Here is a 14,728-nt window from a genome sequence, read left to right as displayed (position 1 = left end):
GCATTTGTACATCGTTTCTCAAAACATTTTCTCTCCATTTAAACCCCCGACATTAGGTCCTCATTTTTCCCCTCCCTCCCCGCTCCCCTCTCCCGCATGAGCCCTTGATAGTTTATAAATGGGTATTTTGGGAACTGCTTCTTTAGGACTCCTGAAGCTGTAAATCTTGATCAGAGTTGACTGGATTTGAACCCATAACCTTGTGGTTAGTTTACCCCAGGCTATTGCAGGCACAGCATCTGGGTCAGGGTAAAATCACTGACGGGAGGCCGAGATGCCAGCGGGGACCCTGGGTTTCCAGGCCCAGGATAACCCAGAAGCTTTCGGAAGTTTAGCGAAGTTGGTGCCACACTATTGACTTGCTGGGTGAGACAATCGACCGGAAGGAAGAAATGACCTACTCCAAGCAAACTTTCGAGGTAGCAGCACGACCAGAAATAGAATGTGCTTTCTTTTTTTAAATTTTTTTATTATTTTTATTTTTTAGAGTGTGCTTTCATAACGGAACTGTTCAAAGACAAGCTCCTGCACCAAGCCAGCGCCATTCAATGGAAGCAACAGCAGTCCTTAGCACGCAGAGCTCAGGCTTTGCCCCAATCGAGTATCTCTACGCTCTACTTTTAGGCCTTGAGCACGAAGCACGCTCAATCTATTGGTTTTCCCTGCAGGCGGGGCTAAGCGCTGATTGGCTGCGGTGGTGACCGGCTCCAACAGACCTGCGCGAGGGTTGAGCGGAGAGGTGCGGTCTCCGGCCACGAGCTAAGGGCCCCACGAAGGACCTAGGGGATCTGCACCAACACCACCGTCATCTGCGTGATGCACTTGAACCTCAGATACGTTGTCTGGCTGCCGCGTGCCCCAGTGAGCTCCGCGGCTTGGCCTGGGCTGCCATGTGGATTCATTTAATCAAGTCCTTGTTTAAATGTTCTGCCAGGCGGGCCCCGCCTCTCTGTCCCCCTGGACCTTCGTAGGGACCCGTGCTATTTTTACCCTTGTTATTCTTTTCTTCCCCCATGATAAATGTTTATAGTTTTATTCGTCTAATTATAATACAACATGTTATATCACCATTCGTGCTATGGGTAACAATACTTGTTTTATTAGAAGTGCAACTGGGTTTTATAAAAATATGGTATTTACTATGCATAGAGAATTTGGACATGCTTAATAGTAATAAATTATAAACTGTTATTATTCTTTCCATTTTAAAAAACAACTTTAATTTTAGCAACGAAACAAATATTTTACTTCTTGGTATTTAGCCTAACTCCCCCAAACAGCCATTACAACCAAATTACAGAATTTGTCGCCAATATGATGATCCTGGCATCTTAAAAATTATGCTCCCAATTTTAAATTCAGTTTTATTTGCTAAAATAACAATAGACTATGATTAGGCAGCTCATAGAGAAGAAATTCAAACAACCAATAGCATTTAGAGATATCAACATTATTTATAATGAAAGATATGCAAATTAAATAAAGTACCATTTTCACATATATCAGAAAATTAAATACAAAGAATATCTCTACTGAGCGAGGAGAAGGTAGAATACTTTGTTCTATTAAACTGGCATTTCATGATGCTCACCTTCCTGACATGATCACTCAAGACAAAGCGGGTGCATAAGCAAATGTGGTGAAGAAAGCTGATGGTGCCCGGCTATCAAAAGATATAGCGTCTGGGGTCTTACAGGCTTGAAGGTAAACAAGCAGCCATCTAACTCAGAAGCAACAAAGCCCACATGGAAGAAGCACAGCAGCCTGCGTGATGATGTGTTGAAGGGATCAGGTATCAGGCATCATCAGAACAAAAAACCATATCATTGTGAATAAGGGGGAGTGTGGAGTGGAGACGCAAAGCCCAGCTGTAGACAATTGGACATCCCCTTATGGAAGAGTCACAGAGAGGAGAGGAGCCAGTCAAGGTGCAGTTTAGCAACGATGAAACATACAACTTTCCTCTAGTTCCTAAATGCTTCCTCCCCACTACTATCACCATCCCAGTTCTACCTAGCAAGTCTGGCTAGACCAGAGGATGTACACTGGTACAGATAGGAACTGCAAACACAGGAATCCAGGATGGATGATCCCTTCAGGACCAGTGGTGTGAGTGGTGATACCGGGATGGTAGAGGGAAGGTGAGGTAGAAAGGGGGAACTGATCACAAGCATCTCCATATAATCCCCTCCCTGGGGGACGAACAACAGAAAAATGGGCGATGGGAGACATGGGCCAGTGTAAGTTATGACAAAATAATAGTAATTTATAAATTATCAAGGGTTCATGAAGGAGGGGGGAACTGGGAGGGAGGGGAAAAAATGAGCTGATATCAAGGGCTCAAGTAGAAAGCAAATGTTTTGAGAATGATGAGGGCAACAAATGTACAAATGTACTTGACACAATGTATGTATGGATGGATTGTGATAAGAGCTGTATGAGCCCCCAATAAAGTGATTAAATTAAAAAAAGGATGCATATAATAACAAGAAGAACCTCCTAGTCTACCCTTGATTTCTGCCAACCTTATAGGAAACAGGGAGAGTTGGGGATAGTTTCATCAAGACTCTAGTGCAGTCTTGGGGGTGGCGATGGTGGATGGTGAGGGAAGGAAGTGGGGGGCGGGAGGGGGTGGGTTTCGTTGCAATCTGAGTTGGAAAGGTCTTTCTTCTGCCTGTTCAGACCTCCTGTGGGACGTCTCCTTTACTCACCTCCAGAAGCGCTGTGTGAGTTCTTTCTGTCATTTCTAGCTCTTCTTGGATGAGCTCATCATTTTGATTTGGTGTGTCCTTGATTCCCTGTAGTCGTTTGGGTAAAGCTTTACCTTGTTTTTATTCACTTAAACCTTTTCTTGTGAATCTGGCAAAGGGTTACAGAGCAGTTGTTTTCCTTTCAACAATTCATGCACATTTCTGTTCCATCTCACTGATTGCAGTTCCCCACAAGGCAGCGCCTCTTATTCCATGTCCTCTGTGGGCGTTTCTGGCTTCTTTTAAAAATCATTTTATTGGGGGCTTATACAACTCTTACCACAATCCATACATCCACCCATTGTGTCAAGCACTTTTGTACATTTGTTGCCATCATCATTCACAAAACATTTGCTTTCTACTTGAGCCGTTGGCATCAGCTCATTTTTGTTCCTTCCCCAGCCCCCTCCTTCACGAACCCTTGATAATAAATTATTATTATTTTGTCATATCTTACACTGTCTGACATCTCCCTTCATCCACTTTTCTGTTGCATTTCTGGTTTCTATGCCTCTTTTATTAACCCTGCAAACTCTTTCCTTGAGGAAATGCTGCTCTTTAGATCCCAAATGGCTGCTTATTCTAAGGAATTCATACCACCCTAATGTTATTGTTCCCCATATAGACTGTCTATTGTAGGGCTGAAAGTAGACAATGGGGTTGAGTTCAGTTTCAGGCCAGAAGAGTCTGGAAGGGTCAAAGTCTCCAGGGTTCCACCAGTCTCTGGTGGACCCATAAACTTCATCTATTTTATGCTTTCTTGTTCCACATTTTATCTCCCACTCGTGTGATCCCTTACAGAGTAGTTAGTAATGGTAGTCGGGCACCATCTAGTTTGGTCTCAGGGGTGTAGAGCCTGATGTTTGTGTGGTCCATTAGTCTACTGAATTCATTGTTTTCATGTGTCTGATTTCCTTCACCCTTATTTCCTCCAGACTCTCCTGACTCTCCGATCATATTTCCAAGAGTTCCACTCCAGATTTTGTTTGACTATATCCCATATTCCAGTATCTGACCTCTAACATGGTCAGTTTACTTAGATTCCTGATGCCTTGCATGCCTTGTAACTCTTTGTGGAAATGGGGTATTTTGAACAGTTTAGTGTGGTAAATCTTGGAATTGGATGCTCCCCTTTCCACAAGATTTGCTTTTGTTGGTTCTTGATGGCTTCAGTGGCCCATTTGTGTGATGGCTTTTTCAAAGTATTTTTGCAAAGGTTGTATTCCATGTAGTGTGTGGCCACTAGGGTTATTGGCCAGTGAGAAGACAGAGATTTCCCTTAAGGCTGAGTTGGTCCCCCTCAGTGGGAGGCCAGGCCACCTATGACTCAACCTTTACCCTCACCTCCTGCCAGCAGAGAGCCCATTGAGCTAGTGGGGTGGAAGCCCAGGAACTCTCACATCTTGGTGGAGGAGCTGGTCCCTGGGCATGCTCACTGCACACTTCCCCATGATAAGAGGTGACTCCTTAACCCTTCAACAACCTTTCTCCCAGGTGGTCTTTGGTTTCGATCTGCTGCTTATCCAGTCAGGCCTGACCCTTGCCCTAGGTGGGCAGGGGATGTGCTTGGCTTTCTTTCAGTGGCTGCTGGCACTCACTCCAGGCCACAGCCAGTGAAGGGAAACCCATGTGGGGAAAACAAAGCCAGCCTCTGTGCTGGTTTCTCAGGAAGCCGAGTCTTTCTGGATCCCTACTTGGAACGTGTTCCTTCCCTAGTAAGCCTCGTCGTTGTCGTCATCGTCGTCATGAGTATTGTCTGTGCGTCCTGTGTGGCCAACAAACTGCTGAACCCAGCCTTCGAGAAGGAGAGCACACTGGGCTGGGCAGGTGGGTTGGCTGGTGTCAGACCTGGTAGAAGGCTGGAAGGTGGAGGCCTCTCTGACCTTAGCCACATAGGAGTTAGCCTGGAGCTGATGATCTCGCACCTCCTTTTCATTGCATAGAGGAGGCCAGACACCTTCGTCATGCCATTTTACCAATGTGGACTTGTAGATGAAGAATAAGCATGTGGGAACCCAGCGTTTTAAACTTGTCTGCTTCTGCCTGGGAGAGGGTGCTGTTACACCCTCTGCTTAGAGGAGGAGTGAGGTCTTAGAGCTGCTGAAAGAAGCTGGATTGAGCAGGGTAGATTGCCTGATAAGGGCATCATGTGGCACCTGTGGGTGGTTAGAAAGATCTGGAGAAGTTGTCAGGCAGCTTTTGTGAGTAATACAAAAGTTTGAGAAGTACACTTGAACTTTAATCAGGTCAGTGTGGGTGTCCAGCTTCCCCCCTGGACTGGCCAGAAGAAGGGGTGTGGGCACTGTGAGGAGTTTCCAACAGCCTGGTTAGCAGCCGGGTGTTTAACCATGCTCCTGGCGCACACAGTAGGAGCTCAATAAACATTAGTTGGAGAAAAAGCCTGTTTTTTTTTTTAAAGTTTCATCCATTTATTCATTTAGTAAAAAATTATGTTTAGAATGTATCCTATATTGTTAGTTAGAGAGTTATTAACAGATTAGGCTTCTGTGTACTTTCCCCTTCACATGGGTCACTGTGGGCTTTGAGGGACTCAATCACGTGTCAACGCTAAGACTTTAAAAAAAATAATTTTATTGGGGGCTCATACAAATTTTATAAAAATCACTTTATTGGGGGCTCATAAAACTCATCATAATCCATCCATATATCCATTGTGTCAGCACATTTGTACATTTGTTTCCCTCATCATTCTCAAAACTTTTGCTCTGTGCTTGAGCCCTTGGTATCAGCTCCTCATTTTCCCCCCTGCCTCCCCGTTCCCCCCTCCCTCATGAACCCTTGACAATTTATAAATTATTATTTTGTCATATCTTACCCACTCCCTTCACCCACTTTTCTGTTCTCCGTCCCCCAGGGAGGAGATTATATGTAGATCCTTGTAATCGGTGCCCTGTTTCCACCCCACCCTCCGGTATCGCCACTCTCAGCACTGATCCTGAAGGGATCATCCGCCCTGGATTTCCTGTTTCCAGTTCCTCTCTGTACCAGTGCCTGGTCTTTCTTTCCTCAGTGAAAAATAGTGTAGGCTGAGAAGGGCGGGGTTCCTGTGTGCCACATGGTCTGGCCGAATTGGGCGTGGTCCATTGCCTGGACTTCCATCCCGAGGGAAAGCCCGATGTCCTCGAGGACTCAGAAAGTACGCGTTTAAAGGTGCCTCAAAGCCCTGGTGACAGTAAATTGCGTGTTGGGCTGCTAACCCCAAGCTCAGCCGCGTGAAACCACCGCGTTTCTAATCCGTGAGTTACAGTCTCGGAAACCCAGGGGGGTGTCTAGCCCGTCCCATGGCGGCTCCGTGGGTTGGGATCCGCTCGATGGCACGCGTGTGTTTTGTTCAAGACCGCTGAGTACCACTCATTCATTTCATATGCGGATCGGGATCAGAGCTACACAGCGATGACGTCACCAAAGGGAACCCTCCAAAGCAACTCTGTAGCTGGCTAATCGAGTGCATCGACTTTCTACCTACTCGGCTGAAATGACGAGCAGGATTATTCCATTGCTTTTGTCTGACGGGCGCGCTGAGCGCTGATTGGTCCTGACGGAGGAAACCGGAAGAAGGCGTGCACTTAGGACCCACGGCGTGCTGCGAGCCGGCGGCGGGGTGGCACGCAGTCTCGGCGTGTGTTGCCATGGCGTCACTCCGCTGTAGAACCGTCCTCTGCGTGGTCTGCTTGGAAAAGCCCAAGTATCGCTGCCCGGCCTGCTGCGGACCCTAGTGAGTGTGGGCGCCGGGAGCCCGGGCGCGGCGGCGGGGGTCCGCGCTGGGTGCGGGCCTGACGCGGGTTGTTCTCTCTCTTACAGCTGTTCCGTGACCTGCTTTCGGAAGCACAAAGGTAAGGCCGGCGCCCCTTCTCAAGGGGGGCAACCCCCACGGTCCGCTCCGCTGTTGTCTCGGGCACGTAGAGTCCTCGGCCTCTCCTCGCCTGATCCTGTCGGGGCCCCTCCCCGAGCCATTCTTCTTGCGGTCCCCCCTCTATCTGCCCGGGAACCTCCCTCCCTCCCTCCTCTGGTGTCCAGGACCTTTTCCTGGCTTCCCTGAGAGCGAGCTCTTCACCTCTGCCCTTGAGTCCTTCTCTGAACTGGAAACAGTGAAACAAAATAAAACTTCTCTGCCTTTCCTTCGCCTGTCACCCTGTTTTGCTTCTTCAAACATACTCCACTGTTACCTGGCAGAGACCAAGTAACACCTTTTGTGCATTGCTGATTCTCCTTGAGCATGTTCAGAAGACACCATCTGGCTCAAGTTAGGAATAGGGCTTCTGTGCTGGAAACAGGGCTGGAGATTTGGGATCTTTCGCTGCAGCCTTTTGACGCTCTGGAAGAACACGAATGGGCTCTGTGTTGGGCTGTTAACCACAGGCCAGGCGTTCAAAAACCACCAGCCACTCCCTGGCAGAAAGATGAGGCTGTTTACACGGTACAGATTTTGAGTCTCTGAAACCCAGAGGGGAGGGGGCAGTTTTGCTCTATCCTATAGGGTCGCTGTGAGTTACAGCAGCTCAGCTGCTGGGGGTTTAGGGGACAGTTGTCACTATGTGTTGTCACAGGGGCGGGGGTGGGGTGGGGTGCTGGTGGGACTGCTGATGTGGGAGGCCAGATCAACATCCTGTGGAACAGCAGGAGTCCCCCCCTCCCCCGCCCCAACACCAGTGGTGCTGTTTTTGAGAAACAGTCTCTTGTTCTGGCTTTGCTTCTTGTCCCCTAGCACCTCCAAGGCCAGTCCTATCAGTCAGCTGGCAGGTCCTCGTCCCCATCTCCCTGTACTAGGCCTGAGCCTTCCTGGTGTTTGCACCTGGCACAGGTGCTTCCACCGAGTTCTCTTGTGGATTTAGATCACACCCTTCTTACCTCTGGGGAAAAGAGGAGGCTTTCTACTCCTGTAGCGTTGCCTTAAAATTAAAAGAGTTCCAGTCTTCGAGACCCACAGCACACACAGTTCTTCCCTGTCAGGTAGGTCCTATAGGGTTGCTGTGGTTTGGGGTCCACCACCACGAACCTCGTCCCTTTCTCGAGCTATCATTTGTGGTTGTTTTTGTTGTTAGCGCCATTGAGTGGGTTCTGACCCATAGCGACCCAATGCACAACAGAATGAAGTACTTCCCAGGCCTGCCCCATCCGGTGCTGGAGCCCCTTGTCGCCACTGTGTTGGCCCATCTCATGGCGGGCCTTCCCCTTTTCACGGCCCCTACCAAGCATGATGTCTTTCTCCAAGGACTAGGCGCCTAACAATATGTCCAAAGTTTTTAGACAAAATCGAGCCATCCATGCCTCTGAGGAGCCCTCTGGCCTTCATTCAAGCCAGATTCGCTTATCTTTTTAGCAGTCTGTGGTACTTTTTATAAATAATTTTACTGGGGGCTCTTACAGCTCTTATCACAATCCATACTGTGGTACTTTCAGTGTTCTCCAGCACCATAATTCAAATGCATTGATTCTTCTTCAGTCGGCCTCATTGTCCAACTTTCACGTGCATGAGGCAGTAGAAAATGCATGGCAAGGGCGGAGAGATAAATGGCTCGGTGAGCCTCGCATTTCCAGTGTTGCTCGTGTCTCTTGCTCTCTGATGGTCAGACCAGGGTGCAGCTGTGTTAGCCAGTTCCCAGCTTCAGCTGGCAAAGATGCTCAATTCCTGCAAGACATCCCTGAGGAGAAGCCACATGGACCTACCCCGATGCAGTCCTGGGTGCTGGAGCAGCCGTGTGGAGACCCCTGCCAGTGCTGAGATGCTTACATGCTCACTGATTTGGCTTTCCTCCTGCAGTCGGCATCATTGCATGTGTTTTGTGAGATTGAGGAGAACTTTATAGATTGGTGTTGGACATATGGGCTAATGTCAGACTTATGGGCTTGGACAACACTGGGTTGGGATGCTTTCTTGATGTACACTTACCCTTTATATAAAACTCACTCATATACAAAAAAAAAAAAAAGAAAATACCATGGCTTAGGTCAGGTGCACCTTAGTCCTCAAAGTCACATCCTTGTTTTCCAATACCCCGAAGAGACTGTGCTGCAGCAGGTTTACCTAATGCGTCTTTTGATCTCGACGGACTACTCCTTCCATGAGGATTGATCAAGGATCCAAGCAAGACAAAATCCTTGACAACTTCGATCTTTTCTCCATCCATCATGTAATCTACTGTTCCTGTTGTGAGGATTTTGGTCTTTGTGACACCAAGTGGTAACTCATTCTGAAGGCTGCAATCGTTTGTGATAGTGTGGTCTGTTTACTTAGTGCGACCCCATAATACTGACCCCCTCTGAGGATGGTCTAGTGACTTTCGCTTCTGTGTTCCCAGTGGCACATGGTACAAATTTAGGGTCTTGAGAAAATCGGGAGTCAGTATGCACCCTAGTCCTGCTGGAAGCCCTGTGGGGTTAATCCAGAAGGAAGGGTGGGAATGGGCCCTTGGGGTACCTGAGATCAGCTTCCTTAGTCCCTCTGCCCGGCCTGGGGCTACTTGGGGTTTTCTTTATACTACCCCTTGCCTTGACCACTCCCTCCCTCCACATCTATCTCCGCCCCACCCCTAGCCCTCACCACCCACAAGTTGGCTTTGGGGTCAGGTCTGGGCAGCTTCTTGTCACTGTAGAGGCGGCTTGGCCTGAAATGTGTGTCTCTTTCAGAACAGTGCAACCCTGAAACTCACCCCACAAGGAAAAAAAGAAATTCATCCTTTCCTACAAAAACCACAAAGCCTGTGGAAAACCAAGGTGAGGTGGTTGATTTTTTTTTTTTTACAACGAAACCAACCAACTTAGAAGGGGGTTTCAAGTAGGATAGGTGGAAAGGAAAGGACAACCTGGGAGTCCAGCACTACAGGCTTCCTTAGCCTGAGCCCTAGGGGTGGAGACGCCCCTTGTCATGAGTGACATTGACAGGACCAGGTGAACATCACGTGGGGAATGGAGAGGACAAAGCCTCAGCAGGGGTGCGAGGAGGGTGTAGGGTGGGCCCAGCTCTGGTGGCCCTCTCCATGGGCTGGCCAGGCGCCCCTTGTGACCCAGGTCACCTTGCTGGCAGCTCCCGCAGCAGTGCACAGCAGTAGTGGACTGTCATTCCCCACAGCTCCCCAAACTCCCTCTGATGCCTTCTCAGTCTCCTGCCCAGGCCAGGCTCTGAGAGCAGCCAAGAAGTCCTGAAGCGTCACAGCAGAGGGATGGGCCTCCTTTTCTCCCTTGGAGAAACGAGTGGGTTCAGATAGTGCCATGCAGTTTTTGCCAATGCTGAAGGCAGACAGGGTGTACTTGAGCAGGTGTTCAGAGCACTTCATTTTTTGGTCCTTGACACAGCTGGAACCATGGTGCTTAGAATTGGAAAATCAGGTCCCAAGTCGAGAGGAGAGTATGAGGCCAAGGAAGCTCCCCTCCTTCTGCTCTTTCCTTCCTCCCCGGAGTGGTAGTGTGGCCTCCGGTGCCGGTAGGGTGTCTGTGTGCTTATCTATGCAGACACTACTGGAGGGGTGTCCACGCCGGGTGCCTGCCTGCCATCAGCAGTTGGCTTGTTTTCTTCCCTCAGACAATGAGTCATCGGTAGCCGATTTTCTCAATAGTGATGAGGAGGAGGACAGAGTTTCCCTGCAGAATTTAAAGAATCTGGGTAAGTCTGTACTTATTCCTTTTTCTATTAAGTACTTTATTGGGGGCTCTTACATCTCTTATCAATCCATATACTCATCCAATGTGTCAGACATTTGCTGCCATCATTTTCAAAGCATTCTCTTCCCACTTGAGCCCTTGATATCAGCTCCCATTTCTTCCCCAGCTTATTCCTTTCTTTTTCAACCTTTTGAGACTTACTGTTGTTGGTGTAGGTTTTACACGGCAGCGTAGGTTCTCATTGCCCACTCTCGTTAGCCACCTTCACAGTGGGCATGCTCAGTATTTCCAGTCTACTCATTCCATTTCCATCATTCTGGTTTTTCTGCCCCTTTATATGTCATTTTAAAGTTATTGTTGACCGTCTGGTTTCTTATAGATGTTTTTTTTAAAAAGGAGCAATATTTGCGGGTGAGTCTTTATTTTTTGAGCCAATAAGTACCTAAAACAGATGATGATGGAGCCTAGCTCTGTTTCTAGGTTTCTAAGGGCAGGTCTTGGGGAGTCCTCCAACCCACGAAGACGACACATGTGATCTTTTGAGTGGAATGTAATTTTTAATAAAAGTTACCGACTACCTCAGCAGGACCTGCCCTCTCCAGGCACCTCCCCGATGGGCTTATGCGGCCCCCTGGGCTGCCACCAGTCATTGCCTCCACCTGTTACTCCTCCCAGCCCTGAGCCCTGCCTGGCCCAGTGGGCTCGCTCCACAGCATGCTCTTTCAGAACGAGGCCCTCTCTCCGCTTCCCATGGTGCCTTGGATTTAGTGACCACCGTGTGGAAACTCCTCTCTCCCTGACCAGTCTGTAGGGCTGTCACCTATGTCCCCCACATGCCCCTGTGTGAAGTCCACCGCCCAGACCACAGTGCTGACTGGTAACCACCAGATTTAATGTTTTAGGGCAGTGGTTCTCAACTTCCCTAAGGCCGTGACCCTTTCATACAGTTCCTCCTGTTATGGTGAGCCCCCCTCCCCCCCCAACCATAAAATCATTTTCATTGCTACTTCCTACCTATAATTTTGCTACTATTATGAATCGGGTGACCCCTGTGAAAGGGTCTTTTGACCCCGAGGTTGAGAACTGCTGATTTAGGGGGAGCAGGGATGAGTGATGCCCTGCCTTCCTGCAGCGCGCTCATTCAGTTCCTCATCAGGGCTCTGGTCTGGGTGTGGTTAAAGGTGGGTACGTCTGCCCCCACTCCCCCGCTATTGTGTACCTTCCTCACTGAGAGCCCTTACTCTGCCCAGGGAAATAAACCTGTCAGTGATTTAATACTGGGCTCTCTGTGCACGGGGGTGGGTGGGTGGGGTTCAGAAAAGAAAGTTTGTGGGAAAACGGAATTCAAATACAGTGGAATTTTTCATCAACTCTCTGAAGCCCACAGGTATTTGTGGTATTTAGACGTAACCTGGGTATCTTAAGTTGCTCATTACTGCAGAACAGGCGGCGCCCCACCTGCCCTGTTGAGCTCAGGTTGTTGTCCTTGTTAATTTCTAAGGGAACTCCGCGCCACTGAGGAGCTTACTGCTGAACCCGCACCTCCGACAGTTGATGGTCAGCCTTGACCAGGGAGACGACAAAGCAAAGCTCATGAGAGCTTATATGCAAGAGCCCTTGTTTGTGGAGTTTGCAGACTGCTGTTTAAGGGCTGTGGAACCAGCCCCGCATGAGGCTTGAGCCGGGTCACTGTGCTGCGGGCCCTTCTCCCAGGAGAGCGGCCGGCCCACCCTGGCGCTTACCTCCCAGACAGAGTGGAAGCACTCATCGCAGGCGAATCCTTCATGGAGAGAAAGCGGTGGTTCCAAAATGTTTGATTTATTTTTGGTTGTTATGATCCATATCATGAATGATGATGTTCATCCTTGGTTTATGGTATTCTAATTATTTGCAATTATATTAAATAAATCGATAATTTGTTAAACACAGTTCATTCCATTTTCAGGAACAAAATGTGAAATTTCCCCAAACCAGAATTCCAAAAGTGCTCTCAGGGAGGGAATCGGGGTGCTGTGCTGGGGACACGGACAGTACCCCAGGATGGGCCTGTGGACATCATGATGGTCTTCTGTCCCTGGCTCAGCAGCTCCCACTCCTCACGCGGCTGCAACCTGGCTGAACCGCAGCCAGCACGCTCCTGTGCTGTCATCGCCGCGGGAATAGTTTGGCAGCTGTGTGCTGATTAAGTGTCTTTGGCAAGGCAGCTGGCAGGAAAAGGCCTCGGAGAAACAAAGGCACCAAGGAAAACCCCACCAGGGGTGGGCAGAGGGCAGGAGGCTCTCACACCTGGACCAGGCGGGGCCTCTCCAGCAGAATCTGATTAAAGCCAGCGGCAACATCGTAGGGCAGAGGCTCGGGGCAGGTGTCCGCGTGGCGCAGCGGAGACTTTCTGCAGTGGAACTTGATGGAACCCTGGGGAGAGGGAGGAGAGATGCTGCTAAGCCCTGGGTGTGCAGGACTGGAAGCAGCCCTTTGGGCAGGTCAGTGCTGCTGTGAGGACCACAGCAGTGGCAGGATGGAGTCCGTCAACATTCTGTTCTGTGTACTTATTCTAAATCACAGGCTCCCGAGTTGGTTTGGCCTATTGCCCCCCTTTCAGGAAACAACCAGCCCTCAGCACCCCTGGCAATGAACAAGTCCGTGGTCCAGGGGGACGTCAGGCCTCTGTTTTTGCAGCAGTCCCTGGGACCATTCCAGTGCCCCCCAGGGGCCATACTGCCCATTTCGGGAAATGCTGTTCTCATACGCCACGGCGGTATTAAGATACAGGACCAGGAGGGTGTGACCTGTGCTCACTCTTCAGACATGCAGTGCCTCCTGTCTGCTGCTCCTGCCACTTCACTTAACCCTTTGCCGGCCTGTGTCAGAGGTGAGCGTCTTCTCCCCATTTTATGGACGAAGAAATGGGGCCACCCAGAAATGAGATGCGACTTGGCCAGGGAGAACAGGATAACCCTGCAGATTCTGCCTCCAGAACGCAAGTCTTCCCGCAACTGATTTCTAATGGGAGCATGGCAGCGATTTCGGAGAGTGCCGGCTGTCCATAATGTAAAAGGGGGAGGGTGCCCTAGAACACGGACTTGCGTGGTCACTCCTTCAGCTGGGAAAGGAGGTAACCTGAGGATTAACTTTTGGGGAGAGCATGGTACCAAATCCAGCTGTGTGAGGGCGTAAGCATTGCTGTTTCAAGATGACTGTGGAGCTGCTAGAGCACTCGGGGTGTTCCAACATGACTCGGCCCTGGGAAGCCCACCTGTGATGATGAGAAGCCTGCAGGCTGGCTCACCTCACAGCCTCTGTCCTGCTTGCCCTGTGACCTTAGAGCTTGCTTCCTGCCTGACAGTGGGGAATGAGCAGGACAGATCACCCCGCAGAACCTACCTGAGGCAGCGCTCGTATGGACGTGACCCCAGCCTGGTGGTGCTGTGCCGTCTGGATAGGGGAGCTGCTGGACACTCCAGAGGGCAGCTGGAGGCAGGCCCAGACCACCAGCTTCCTCTGAAAGCCACGCACACTGGTGGCCGAGTTGGCTAGGACCAGGCCCAGTAGCCAGAGGCGGATCACTGCCCCCTGGAGCTTGGTCTGGGCTGGGGGCAATGGGGTGGATCTTGGGGAAATGGGATCTTCAAACGGGCGTTTTCCCTCCACACCATCCAGTTCTTCAGAAACAAGTGAGGCCATTCTGATCTTAAAAAGAAAACAGTCCTAATTTATCTACCTCTTAATGGTAACTGGAAACCCAGCTATCTTTTGTAAATCAGCTTATCAAGGGGCAAGGAAAGGCTGTGGACACTGAATGAGACTGGTTCTTTGTGGGACTCATCAAAGGCTACAAGGCAGTGCGCCTGGCCCCGTGCTCAGCCCTCACACAGCCTCCTCACAGAAAGCCATACTGAAAGAAAGCCATACTTGGGTAATTCGGGGAGTTTAGGATCATCCCGGGTCAGTCAGCTATGCCTCTCCCTTCACAACAAGCCTTCAGTACGGGTGGTGCCACCCTCCTCTTCTACCCCAGGAACAGGCCTCAGAGATTGCTCGACCCATGCTGTCCAGCTTTCTGAATTGGTCTGTCGTGCCCACCCCAGCACAGCCCACCCGGATCATCGGGACCCACACTCACTCTCCACCTGCGCCACGCGTGCTTGATGACATTGGCCGCCATGTGCAGTTTCCGGATGTGCTTCCGAGTCAACCAGGAGCGAGTGGCTGAGGTGTGCCCGGAAATGGGAGAGAACAAGATGTTCATGAGGCTATTGTGACCTGGCGTCGTATGGGATGGGGGCTGACTCGGTGGCAGCAACCTGTAGGGCACCCTGATTGATGGTGGTCTCCACTGAGATGTTCTGGGCGAGCTGGAC

At 50.0% G+C, this 14,728-nt stretch overlaps 3 protein-coding genes across 5 annotated transcripts in view; 1 reads left to right on the top strand and 2 right to left on the bottom strand.

Annotated features, from left to right (window-relative positions):
• The window catches only part of CA4 (carbonic anhydrase 4), a 32,333-nt gene extending 25,931 nt beyond the window's left edge, over positions 1-6,402 (bottom strand). The window contains exon 1 of the mRNA XM_045299287.1: positions 6,234-6,402. Coding sequence (XP_045155222.1) covers positions 6,234-6,402 — 169 coding nt within the window. The remainder of the gene's footprint in view (positions 1-6,233) is intronic.
• Positions 1-12,294, top strand: part of ZNHIT3 (zinc finger HIT-type containing 3) — a 26,690-nt gene extending 14,396 nt beyond the window's left edge. For 2 of the 3 annotated variants that reach the window (XM_045299442.1, XM_045299443.1), the window contains 5 exons: positions 6,153-6,486; positions 6,573-6,604; positions 9,399-9,485; positions 10,291-10,371; positions 11,872-12,294. In XM_045299442.1, the coding sequence (XP_045155377.1) occupies positions 6,401-6,486; positions 6,573-6,604; positions 9,399-9,485; positions 10,291-10,371; positions 11,872-12,050 (465 nt within the window). In that variant the 5' untranslated portion in view covers positions 6,153-6,400 and the 3' untranslated portion in view covers positions 12,051-12,294. Of the gene's footprint in view, positions 1-5,814; positions 6,487-6,572; positions 6,605-9,398; positions 9,486-10,290; positions 10,372-11,871 lie in introns of those variants that run through there. The other variant, XM_045299441.1, reaches the window with a different exon arrangement.
• On the bottom strand, positions 12,169-14,722 carry LOC123522711 (unconventional myosin-XIX-like). Its single transcript, XM_045299440.1, has 3 exons — positions 14,491-14,722; positions 13,752-14,057; positions 12,169-12,782 (listed from the first exon to the last, which is right to left on the bottom strand). The coding sequence occupies exons 1-3, from the start codon at positions 14,614-14,616 to the stop codon at positions 12,651-12,653; spliced, it is 564 nt and encodes a 187-aa protein (XP_045155375.1). The 5' UTR covers positions 14,617-14,722; the 3' UTR covers positions 12,169-12,650.
• Positions 14,723-14,728: the final 6 nt, after the last annotated feature.

The sequence above is a fragment of the Echinops telfairi genome, unplaced genomic scaffold, assembly GCF_000313985.2.
Source record: "Echinops telfairi isolate 266 unplaced genomic scaffold, ASM31398v2 ScPeMD7_7458;HRSCAF=8496, whole genome shotgun sequence".
NCBI classification, from domain to species: Eukaryota; Metazoa; Chordata; class Mammalia; order Afrosoricida; family Tenrecidae; genus Echinops; species Echinops telfairi.
The sequence above is the reverse complement of the archived record's forward strand: the minus strand, read 5'-3'. Positions and strand labels throughout refer to the sequence as shown.

Excerpts from the sequence above, each read along its gene's own strand:
- LOC123522711 (XM_045299440.1), bottom strand. The coding sequence starts at position 14,616 with ATGAACATCTTGTTCTCTCCCATTTCCGGGCACACCTCAGCCACTCGC. Across the intron at positions 14,058-14,490 it reads ACGCGTGGCGCAGGTGGAGA|ATCAGAATGGCCTCACTTGT; the intron begins GTGAGTGTGGGT and ends TTTCTTTTTAAG. Across the intron at positions 12,783-13,751 it reads CCATACGAGCGCTGCCTCAG|GGTTCCATCAAGTTCCACTG; the intron begins GTAGGTTCTGCG and ends CCCTCTCCCCAG.